Source organism: Haliaeetus leucocephalus, unplaced genomic scaffold, assembly GCF_000737465.1.
Source record: "Haliaeetus leucocephalus isolate CR32 unplaced genomic scaffold, Haliaeetus_leucocephalus-4.0 Scaffold752, whole genome shotgun sequence".
NCBI classification, from domain to species: domain Eukaryota; kingdom Metazoa; phylum Chordata; class Aves; order Accipitriformes; family Accipitridae; genus Haliaeetus; species Haliaeetus leucocephalus.
The window spans coordinates 3032122-3044607 of NW_010973188.1; the positions used below are offsets into that span (position 1 = coordinate 3032122).

The 12486-nt window shown below is 36.6% G+C and overlaps 1 protein-coding gene across 2 annotated transcripts in view; it reads right to left on the minus strand.

Annotated features, from left to right (window-relative positions):
- Positions 1-12486, minus strand: part of LTBP1 (latent transforming growth factor beta binding protein 1) — a 204793-nt gene that overhangs the window by 59910 nt on the left and 132397 nt on the right. For both annotated transcript variants that reach the window (XM_010581212.1, XM_010581211.1), the window contains 8 exons: positions 12243-12476; positions 10205-10227; positions 9086-9188; positions 8376-8474; positions 6212-6337; positions 4932-5057; positions 4097-4219; positions 564-683 (listed from right to left, as the gene is read on the minus strand). In XM_010581212.1, coding sequence (XP_010579514.1) covers positions 564-683; positions 4097-4219; positions 4932-5057; positions 6212-6337; positions 8376-8474; positions 9086-9188; positions 10205-10227; positions 12243-12476 — 954 coding nt within the window. The remainder of the gene's footprint in view (positions 1-563; positions 684-4096; positions 4220-4931; positions 5058-6211; positions 6338-8375; positions 8475-9085; positions 9189-10204; positions 10228-12242; positions 12477-12486) is intronic.

Consider the following 12486-nt stretch of genomic DNA (forward strand, 5'->3'; position numbering starts at 1 on the left):
AAAAATGCAATAAATCTAACATTTAAAAACAAATCAACAAAACTATAAGGTGAAAAATCTGTCCTAAAAACCTAGCCTAAAAACCTGACAAGCTGCTTTAAGATGTGCTAATGTTTGCTGGAAGTACAGATAATTAAGAATTTTTATTAATATGCTTTGTGAGCAAACTCCCATATCCTATTGAAAAGCCTGGCAGTCACACTGATGTGTTAGCACTCTCACATTTTTTCCATTTGTTAATACCTCCAAACGATGGTCTACTAGCATTTCACTGATAATACATCCCTTTCAGTTCCATATTTTCTATTTCAAGAATTTTGTTTTGTAATTATAATTGTATTGTTTGCAGTCTAGAGTCAATGTTCATTTATCTACAGTAAAACACAATTTCCTCACATATACTGTGTCCGAGAACATAAAGTCATTTCAAAAATCTTGTATTTTCAATTGTTATTGAATGAAATGGGGACCCAGGGAACAGTGCTGTCATCAGGTTGGTGGAACAGGAAATACAGCATCTCGGAACGAGAACTATAACCGGAGATACAGAGTACTGAACATACCATGGCACTGTCCATTCCACCCTCTGAATCCCACTCTGCAAGGAATGCACTGGTAAGAGCCAGGAGCATTAATGCACTGTGCATCTGGACAAGTAGTTGGAGTCAGGCATTCATCAATGTCTTCAAAAGAGAAGATAAAAGGAAATAGTGGTCAAAGCCATACCAGAACACTGAACAATAAACTAATCTGGTTATTCTGACTGTGCTTGTGTTATACTGATACATTTAAAGAGTTGCATACTTTATCTGTTAAGAGACCCAGGAAGGTGCAAGTTCTCACAGATTCGTACCAGTGAAGGCACATCTCTGAGAAATAAATTGGACCAGAGTACATGCAACTGAATCTGAATTTTCTGTTATACTGAGAATCTTTGGTAGGCCCTCCATAACATACTGCAGATCAGATTTCTGGCTTAGATAGGTAAGAATAACTTTGCTTACGTCACCCCTTTACCATATTGAAGTGTCAAGAGGCTCTTTCCATACTAAGACAACAATAAAACTGTAACTTTGGCCTGTCAAAGCAAAGAGGAATTTGGTATTCTCCAGTGTCCTAGAGTTATGCAGCATGTAAGTATTAAGTGGACTATAAATTTGTGTGAATGATAATCAAAGATGTTTACAGGGAGTAGGGAGTTAATCATATCTGAAAGAATGCACAAGCAACACACACATCACGGAGGCTGGCAATGTTTAGGGTGATAGAGGGACTTGTTGCATCAGGAGAAGTCCTAGTTTACCCATGACAAAACAAGAGATAGGTTCTGAAAAACTCATGGATCTCATGTCCAGGTTCTGAGCATCTACCAAGAACTTCTTATCCTGCGCCAAAGAAACTCACAATACACACAACATATGCAATCTGAAAGAGACTGCATACAAAAATGACATTCAAAGACAAGTTGCTGTCAAGTGACCAATGATCAGAAAATGCTGGAATTAAAACTCTGTGGGCAGCCTCATTCCAGTCTGCTCCCATACTTGAGTATCATTTTATAATATGGTCTTTAATTACACAATAATTATAGTCTTTCCTACCAAATACTTGCTTCATGCAGTGCACAGAACTAATGAAATCATCAAAGTCACCTCTAAATCCAGCTGCTTAAGCTCCTGTCCCTGCCCCAAGCCTAGTGGTTGTATCTTCTGCAATTAAGGACTGCTACTCCAGCACAGAGAGTAGGGAGGCAATTTACTCCTAGTTTTTGCAACAAGATCACAGAAGGAAAGTAGCCTTCAACACTTGTAATTTAACTGGACAATGCTCCAATCTTCAGAGAACTGAACATCCCAGCTCCAAACAACTCACTGGATGTGGGCAAATCACAATTTTTCATAGAATCGTGATTGTCCAGCTCAGAATACTTTCTCATAAAACCAGCAACAGGCCTCCTCAGCTGCTACAATGTAGACCTGCAAACGTTCCTCAGTGAAACTGCTGTGAGATTTTTTTTACTTATTTAAACAAAAAAATCCACTTCTGCTGAAACCTGTTCTCAGAACTGCCTGGACTGTATCTGTCCTCAAAACACACAACATCAATGACGTACTCGGTACAGAAATTTTCAGTCAAAATAAAGTCTAAATGCTGCAAAGCTTAAAGAAATCCCAATAAGATTTTACAGGAATACTTAATCATATGAAGCTATGCCTGTCACACTGTTCTACATAAACAATAGACTCTACAACAACAACAACATATATGCACTCTGTTTCCCAGGCTAGGCCCATGACAGAGCTTGCATGAGTATAGCTTGAAGGCAGAATGAAGATGGGTGAGGAACTGTAAGCAAACTGTGTGTACTGTATGCAGCTTGGAGGTTTCTTGCCTTTGTTTTTGAAATGTGGAGGAGGTGGAAAGGAGTTATTTGTGGAATCTGTAATCTGTCAGTAGGGTGACTATAATGTGTAGGTGTAATGACATGGTGAAATGATTCCCCAAATATGTCATTTCCTTGGTTTGATGGATTTAGTGTAGGAGGGTTCTTCCCTTAAGCAACCTTAAATAACTTTCAACTGAGAATTTGGTTTCAGAAATTACATATTGTTGAGTTAAATGATAGAGGACTACCACCACACTACTTAAAATGCAAGCTAATAAGAAATTTGACACACTGTGAGATTCTGATTTCTAGCCCATTTTAATCACAGATTCCCTACTGACAGATAAGATTTGAAAAAAGTAGTTGTAAGAGTGGAGTGTGTGAAACATTTATTTAAATAATAAAAAAATTAAATTAAATTAAAAATTAAATAGAAAGAGGAACCTTTTAGCAATGCTCGGAGCAGCAAATATAGCCACAGCAGCTTTAGGTTGTTCATTTGCTAGGCAACCTAACATGTTAGCAATTTTATTCTGTCCTAAGTAACTCAGACTAAATCATGAACAAAACTATATTTAAAATTAAATGGCTGCCTGTGGTTTTTAGTTCACAATTCAAGTTGAAAATCAAAAAAGAACAGCAAAAAGGTAAAAATATCACAGTGAAAAATAATGTGAAGTTTTGAAGGTCAGATGTCCTAGGATCTCCTGCAACATGAAGCACCCACTAGATATATATTTCCAAATTAAAAAAAGTCACTGTAAAAAAATTTACCATTTGCTATCTGTTATAGTACAGGAAAAATTATAGGTGGTTTGTTGGTTGGTTTTTTTTTTTTGAAACAGAAACTTGGTAAAGTATGCAGGGAAGGACTAACAATGAAGTTAAGAGATTCCATGGCAAGAGCTGTTAAAATAGCTGTCCCGAGATGGCTCCGTCCATAGTAGAGGAACTCCTTTGCAGTGTCTTAAATCTAAATAACAGGAATTGAATTGCGGTTCCAGACATCAAATAACTGACAAGATTGGAGAGTACTCAAAAAGGTTTCTTATTTAAGATTGCACCCTCTGAGAATTCTCCTTTTGCAGCTCAAGCCATAGTGCTAAGCCTCCCTTGAACAGCAGGCAACATTAATCATGCCAAATGGCAGTAACATTTGGCATTGTTTTTGTGATATGAATAAATGGTAACTTCACTTCATTATCCAGGACATACTGTGGATAAAACAAGCAACCAACATTTTGAACATTCTGCCATTTTCAGCTGGTGTACAGGAGGAAGTTAAATGATCTGAAGGCAAATTAAATGAAAAAAGTAGCTGTGAGAGAAATCCAGCAGTAAGATGTAAGCTAGAGAAATTACCCATGGAAATAAGCACAGAGTGGGATGGGGAAAGGGAACTCTGAACACACATAGATATAAAACCACTGTGCCAAGACATTCCATCTGAAATCAAATAGCAAATGAGGATTGAAAGGAATTAAAAGAGATATACCAGGTAGAAAAATATTAAGTTAAACATGAAAAAACCTGTGTTTTTTTTAGTATTTCCATCTAATGGCCAGATTTCTTCAAAAATAAAGAAACAGATGTAAAGTTTTCTGTTGAGATCAGAAACAGCAGTCAATGCAAACAAATGGTTCATCCTATTGCAGTTGTTTGGCTTGGCAACTGTTACTGTATTACTACTGGTGAAGAGTCCAAACCTACCTTCACATTCACCTCTCCTGTTCATTTGGTATCCACTATCACAATATTCACATCTATATGAGCCAACAGTATTTATGCAAAAGCCTTCCCCGCAAGTATGAGGTCTTGAACATTCATCAAAATCTGCAGATGAAAAAAAGAAGAGAAACTTTGCTTACCATGTAATTACTGAATGCTTGCATCTCCGCTGAACTCTGGTTTAATTAAACATAAGTAAGTTTGGATTTTTGAAGCTGTTTGCAAGCCATAGCCCTACAGCTGTTCTTACTGAATAGTTCCATCTTTACCTCGCTGCTTGTAACTGCAGAGAATGAGATCTAGAAATAACCAGGCTGTAGGAAGAAGGCCAGTGAGCAGCCCTGTGGTTGCAAACACAATGCATGTCCCTGCACGCATATTGTGCCCAAGGGAGTGCTAACCTGAGGAAGATCACAGCCAATTCAGGCTGTTTGTATTGCTCTGCAAAGTCCATGGCTGTTTGCAGCTATATTTAAAAATATGGTTCGTTAAAACTGCGAGTGATTGAAAGAGTTCTGAATATTTGTATTTTCTACCACAGAAGGTGTTTTTACTAAATGGTAATTTTCCTAAACAAGCATGATGCTGGATAAATTCTTGTTTTTCAACAAATAACCATTTTGAAAAGTAGTAGGAGCTGCTCAAATGTTTTCCTCACCACAATACCTGGTGAGAGACAGTTAAAAACCCTTCCAGACATCAGTCTAGTACTAATGACATTGAGGAAAAAACTCAAAAGGGGACTTTAGGGTGTTTTAGATAAGCTTCTTGATTCATTTTTATATTTTTATTTTCTATAAAGGAGACCAGTAATTACCAACGCAGTCAGTTCCATCTTCACTGGCCATGAATCCAGCTTGGCAAATACATAGGAAACTTCCTTCTGTATTTTCACAGCGTCCAAGGGAACAGAGATGGGGTGCCTGATTACACTCATTAATATCTATAAAAGAAATAAAAACATAAGACTATAGAATAACATATTTAGTTGTGATTCTTTTTGTGCATTCTATGCCATGCTTTTGAAAAGACTGATCTTATAATTATTTTAACTATTTGAAAAAGTATATGTTTTCCTCTCCCTCAGAGCTGCAAAAAAGATGCATTAAATAGTTTTGGTTGGAAAAAAATTATCTTATTGGCTTAGACCATAAGAATATTGCATTGGCCTGAAGAATGTGACATGATTACTATTCAAATCACTACACTGAGCACAAGCTGCAAGCATGGAACATTAACACAATTTGGATGAAATAGAAGGATTTTAAGTTGCCATTTGGTTGTGTATGTGTGTAAATTATTTTCTAATACTATAGTTGCACCTGATAGTATACGTATCAGTGTGAAGTTACTGAACATTTGGTAGCATGAGAAGTTGATAGTGTACAATCTGGCAACATGATACAGTAAACTCTTTCTGATCCAAGTTACAGAGGAACCAGCATACTCTGAATGAAGGAAAGATACCAACCTAGCTGCTTCCAAATCTGAAATGGCTCACATAGAGCCAGTCTGGGCTCTGCCTCATGTTCGTCAGAGCCCTCTGTTCCAGAACTTACTAGCTTAGAAGGGAATGAAGACCTCAGTTTGTGGATCTCCTAATGTGCCTCTGGGATGTTTACGATATACTTTCTCTTTTCAGCAGAAGGTTGAAAGGAAAGACATAACAAAATGACTGGATTTAGTCTAGCTGCAGAGCTAGTAGCTGGGTAAATCATTCTGAGAAACAGGCACTAATTCTGCCATTCTTTCTCCAAACAGAAGTGTATTTCCTCCTAGCAGTCTGATGATTTTAGATACCCGATATGAAGCTGAGAAGAGATGGTCTGTCTAATCACTTTTGCTCTCATCTCACAATGGGAAAGGCTTTCATCGAATTTAATTAAATTCACATTCAGTTCTGAGTGGCTGAAAAGCTGTATCAGAGACTACCTGGCAAATTTTGACATACAAAAACTAGTTTCTGTGTAGTTTGGAAGCATTCAGTAGAGGAAGTAACTCCTGACTGCTCTGTAGCATATTTCCCCTGACCAGACTCTACATTTCAAGCATTTCATAGCATGGTTATATCAGATTTTTGAAAGTGTCCATTCATACCAGAGCACTTTGTCTGCTGATCATTAAGTTTGTACCCCTCGTAGCAGATGCAAGTGTATCCCACAGGCAAATTAACACAGTGTCCTGCTCCACAGATATCAGGATTAACTGTACATTCGTTGATTTCTAAGCAAACAAAAAAAAGTTTAGTGTTAAACTCTCCCACATAGTTCAGTAAGTGCACAGAATTCGGTAATCCAAGTAGAAAGATTAGGCCTGAAAACAACTGTAAATCAAGTTTGTAAGTTCTGAGTTTCTGTAATGAATACCTTAACTGGAATAATCTAGAAACCATATAGGCTTTTCCTAGTGACATATTCTTATGTCCTATCCAAGATATATAAATGGGTACATAAAAAATAAAGTAAAATGAAGATAATATAAAGGAAAAATTTATACGATTTAATCTTTGCATCAAAGGCTAAGAAAAAAACTGTAATGGGTTTCTGATTGTTTTTACAGAATATTCATCTGTTAATGGCTTGGATGGATTTTGTAGGATAAGGAGATTCACGTATGAGCAGCATTGGATGCTAAACCCTTACAGTAGTTTTAGAAATTCTCAAAGTATATGTGTTACTGCAAAAAATACTAATGACTGTGTTTAGTTGCAATTTAAACTAAGGTTATACAGCAGCATGAAATCATAATTCCTGTAAAAGAAGTGATCTGTAAAGAAGAATCATTTATCCTGACTATTTAGAAATAGGTTACATTTAAATTTAACTAAATCTTAAAGTACAGAATTAAGGCACTCAGAAACTTCTCATCTCTAACTACATTCAGTTTTTTAAATCCAGTTTAGGATTTTGTCCTACAAATCTTACTTCACTTAGACGTTACTACCTTTTAAATATCTGAACAACACTTGGAACTCTATCTGAACAACAGATTCATATATTTGTTTATAGCACACAGCAATTTTTAGTTCTACTCCTTTTCCTGAGTAAAGAAAAAACAGCAGAACATGGAAAACTACCATGTTTTTTCTAACTGATGTGAGTTTCCAGCAGGCTAACTTCCTCTCTCTGTAAGGAAGCAGGGAGCTGGCTGGCAGAAAGGGCACAGTCACAGCAGAGCAGACTTCCAATTCCGGTTTGACAATCACCATTAGTAGAACTTTCATATGGGTTAGAAAACTGTAATTATAGGTAATTGAAGGAAGCAGCTGAATGCTTACAGGACACAGTACTTTCTCTAGTCTTACAGTAGATTCAGAAGAATTTAACTGCAGACAGAATCATACTTCAAACAACTGGGTGATTTAGACCCTGTGCATATTCCATGCAACTTAAAAATCCATTCCCGTATGAAGGAAAGCCATCTTCAAAGAGTTAAACTTTTATTAAAGCAAGTGCAATTTCTCTCTGTGAATGCAAATTACAAAACCTCTTGGTAGGCCTAGATATCTATACCATATATAATACTGCATCTTAAAGTATTTACCTGGATATTGCAATTGCTTCAAAGCCTGTGTTAATTCCAAGAGACTAGCCAATGTGACATTGTAATGCTCTCATGTATACACACATAGGTGATTCACCTTTTTGTTTTCAAATTTACAGCAAGTGAAATTTTCATGCCTTTTGGACACAGCCATCACTTAGACAAGTTTCAGCTATGACAGGAGCATTACTTGCATTTCTGTTATTTTCTCTTCTTGACACATGGATGTAGAAAAGGCTATTTTAATACATCAAAAAAGGAAGAAGCACAAACATCAAAAGAACATTTTAAAACATATCTTACAGTAAATCCTCATCTGCTTTTTGTAGAACATGCTGGTCTACATTCCTCAAAGAACATGATCACGTATACTTCACGAACACATGTGGAGACTGTCTGAAGACCTAACTTGGATCCAAGAAGTCTTCAGTTCTGGACTTCAGTTGCAGATCGTGTAATCTGAGGTGGAATTATTAATTTTTCCTTCTATCATTTATTTGTGAGCACAAAAATGGCAGGGACGTTCTGGCTCTGTTGACAGTACCCTCATTGCTGTGCTGTTCTGTACTTGCTATCTCTCCCCAGAATATTTATTTCTGTTCTACAGCTACATTCTCTTCCCTATTATAATTCAGAAGTAGGACGGAACAAGTTATAGTGTCAGGAACTCACAGTAATTTCTGAATTTATTTTTAGTTCTAAAAAGGAAGTACAATACCTGTAACTTGAGTAGGTGCAATTACTTGACTTGCACTCGAAGTAGAGACTTCAGGAGCAACTTCAACGGGCAGAGGAGGAGATGTTTTCTCAATCACTACTGTGTGACATGGAATGGAAATCAGTCACATCCAAAAAAAAAAAACCCTTAAAGCATTAAAAAAAAAAAAACCCAAACACCTAAAGAATTCACACATGATACTGAATGAGCCAGACACTAGGGAGCTTTTCATTAGTTTATTCTGCTTGCTTAGTTCTGGAGTAGAAAAAATAATATAACTGGGTTTTCCATCATTCTACGTCTTGTGAAAAAAACTGAGGTGCTAAAGACAGCAAGCACAATAGTAAAACTTTCGCAGTGAAAGTAATACATAAATCTACAAGGAGGCACGAAAGTAAAGCCTCCTCTTGAAAGGGGTACAAGGCCTCAACTCTGCCAACATTAAAATTCTCATGTATGTAATCCAGGATATCACTTTTTCCTAAAGTATATCTTTGCCTCCTAACAAGTCCCTGAGCCAATGCCAACCTCTCAATTCCTCCCACTTCAGCTTCCATGATTATTATTTTTTTTTTCATATTCTGCTCATGGTAAAATTGCTTGTGAAGCTGCAATCAATTTTTCATTAACCTCTGTTACAATTGCTAGCCTCCCATTCTTTGAAGAACTGTAAGCACTCTCATACTAAAAGACAAGTCAAAACAAGTTACCTGGAAACTGTGGATGCAGGTTAATTGTTGAAATTCCAGGAGAAAGCTGAGGCTGCCCAGGCTCTAGATATGGCTGCTTTTCTTGATCAAGGGATGCTAATTCCTAAAAGAATGACTGAAAATTTACATTCTGAAAACATTCTCTTAATTCAGCTATCATAACAACCCATAAGCTCCTGTCTTGAGAAACTGCTAACATTCTCACAAGTGTCTTTTGATAGCAGATCATTAATTACCACCAATTTAAGCCTGAAAGAATATGGAATACTATGTTTACACAATGGCATACAATTTAACATTGATTTTATTTGAAGCAGCCATTTCATGGAGCTTCTAACTGTATCTTTGGCTTTGTCCCTCCATAGTTCTCCCAGCCTCTGGTCTTTAATCTCTTATGAATAGTATTTAATTGCAGTTCAGCATCACACGAAAGTATACAATCACATATATCTCTAGTCTTTGACCACTGTGAAAGTTTCTCTCTTAGCTATTGCACTGATCATCTTATTTTCATTAAACTGTTAGATGTTTGTAAGTCTTTCGGAAAATGAAATGAAGTACAGCTGCAGTTATTCCTAATGAATCCCATTATCTTCAGCATAGAGAACCTGGAACCTCCAGAACGGGGGACTTAACATAAATATGCACCTGCTCTTCTCCACTGAATGCACAGCAACTCTAAAAAAAACCTAGGAAACTAACTTAGGCATTAATACCAGTCTCTTAAGCAGGTGCCACAAGTGCTTCTCAAAGCTTCATAGCGTTTGTCTCCAATTCATTTTCTCTAGCTGATAGTATATGTTGCTCTCCTTCATGCTGTCTGCATTTTTCAGTATCCTCTTTAAAATACAGGCTCCAGAATGGGAAGGAACAATATAGTACTAGACCCTCCACCAATGCTCTATAAAGAAGTTACAGTAATCTCTTTCCTGTACCTCACTACCTGCCTGTTGTTATATATAATAATAACATGAGCTCTTTTTGCCTCAGGGTTTGCAGTGTAAGTCCACAGCGAATTGTTTGATCCTCATAAATCCTAAATCCTTTTCAGAGTTAATGTATCACCTCTCATACACATGGTCTGCATTCTAATTCTAGATAGATCACATCATGTTTTACCTGATCAGGGGCTGCAGTTGCCACTAAAACCAGAAAGAAAAAAGAAAATTAATCAGTCTTCACATAACATTTTCTTACACATTCTATTTAAAACTACTAGCACATTTGAAAGTGGTTGTTGCCATCGCAGAAAAATTTAAGTCTCTAACCTCATTCCAAAATGGTGCAAACTTGAAGTAATGTTCCTGAAGCAAGCTTAACAACTAACCTGAAACCAGAATAAGATTCTACACACTGACCAATGCTTAGAACTATTTACTCAGTATTCAGCAGCCTTATAGGTTTCTCAATTATTTGTTTCCTTAGAAACAATCCGAGAAACACAGGTCATTATCTCACTGATTAAACGTTTTTAAGTCCTTCTAAGGAATATCAACGTCTGTAATTATTTTAAAGGTAAATTAATATCATAATGATATATAACTAACCATTAACAAATTTGCAAGAATTTATTGTAAAAACAAAAAAATCAAGATCTGAAATATGCCTTTTCTTTAAGCAAGTGAAAGTGCTTTGGGTTTTTTTTTTTTTCCCCTCCACAAAAGTGACTTTTTTCTGGGAAGGAGAGGTAGAAATTTCATATAAGTTTTTATTTGCTATTGCAGTTTGCCTTTTTTGAATTTGTCTTTCACTGATGAAAATCTATATGCTACTGTAAAAAACTGTAAGAATTTTTTTTTTCCCCACAACTAACATTTTCCACGGGATAGATTTAAAAACAAAAAAAACCAAAAAAAAAACCAAAACCCCAAAACTCTTATTGCTTTAGTTTCTTCAGTATTAGCATGGAGGTTGATTATCCAAACTGTGAGAACTTCTAATAAAATCTCAAAAATTCAAAATGCAAACATATAAAAAATGGAATATAAAATTCAAACATGCGTATGTGTCATTACTGACTTAGAGTAAGCGTTTTTCAAAATTTTTTTAAATTAAAAAAATAATAATTCCTCTTTTCTCCAGATTTTCTCTGTTTTAAGATTTACTAGAATGTGGCACTCTTTCTAATTACTGAAGTAATATTTTAGCAAATGATACACTACTTTTTTCCACTTTGTAACACAGAAAAGCCCAGAGGTTTATGTGAGATTGTATAATCCAGCACAGTCTGTAAGTATATTTGAAGGGCTTATTTTTCTCTCCAGATTCAGTTTAGCTCCATTTTCTTTTTGAAAGCAAAACTAGAACAGTGATTTTAACTGGAAAGTAACCCACGTTGCACAGAATTTTGCAAAGTCAGCTGACTGAAACTCTTTCTAATAATAGCCTGACACACAGATACATAACTGCTACTTGGAAATAACCTATTAAGCATTCAGTATCATGGGAGGGTTCTTCAGCAATGTATCTCTTCTTGTCTACAGTTAGTTCATGCCAAGTTTGCTGGCAATGTATTTACAATAGTGCCGCTTTCTGCATTTCTTTGCTTCTGCATTTGTTTTAGACTCAGGACAATTTTGGCTGCTACAAGTTCTTAGAGGAGCTTGCAGAAAACAAAGCCTGAGAAAAATATCTTAGAGGAGTCAACTAATCATTAAACAGCCCAGCAGACAGAGGCTGATCCAACATGGTCACACCAAGGGAGTGTACAGCCGCAGGGGTGAGAGCAGACCACATGAAGGGTGCGCCACATGGTGCTAATCTACAGAAGCATATAGAAGAAAGATGATGAAAACCCCTTAGCTTCTGCGACCCCAAATACTAGTAAATCAAAGCCTGAGTTGAGTCCTTTGTTATAAGTTAGAGATTATAAATATCTTTATAAAAGTCTTACAACAAATATTTACTATTTCTTATCATAAAAATTAATGAGATTGAAGCAGTCTCTCTCTCTTTGGTGTTCTCAGCATCTGGTAGGAGGTTTACATAGAATTTCAGAAGTAAATCATGTAACATAATACACTCCACAACATGGAATGCTCTGCTGTGGGAAGTGATGCCTCTTTGTCCTGCACTGTACGCGTCTACTCTGCAAAGAAACATACCATGGAAGACACATGCACAGAAATACAGAAAGACTAAATTTTCCCACTCTCACCTTCTTGCACAGCCATCTCAGTCTCACTTTTCTGTGAGAAGGTCAGTGCCTCCACTGGCTCTTCCTTTGCTGGGAGAGGTGGAGGAGAAGTACCTTTAGCAACAGGTTGAGTAATCGGGGTCTTGCCAATGACAGGTGGCTGTACTCTAACTGCAGGGTGATGATATAGCTTGTTTCTGTGAGGGCCAGAAACCGTATAACCCATTCCACCAGGGCAGATTTCCTTAAAAGCAGCTAGATTTGG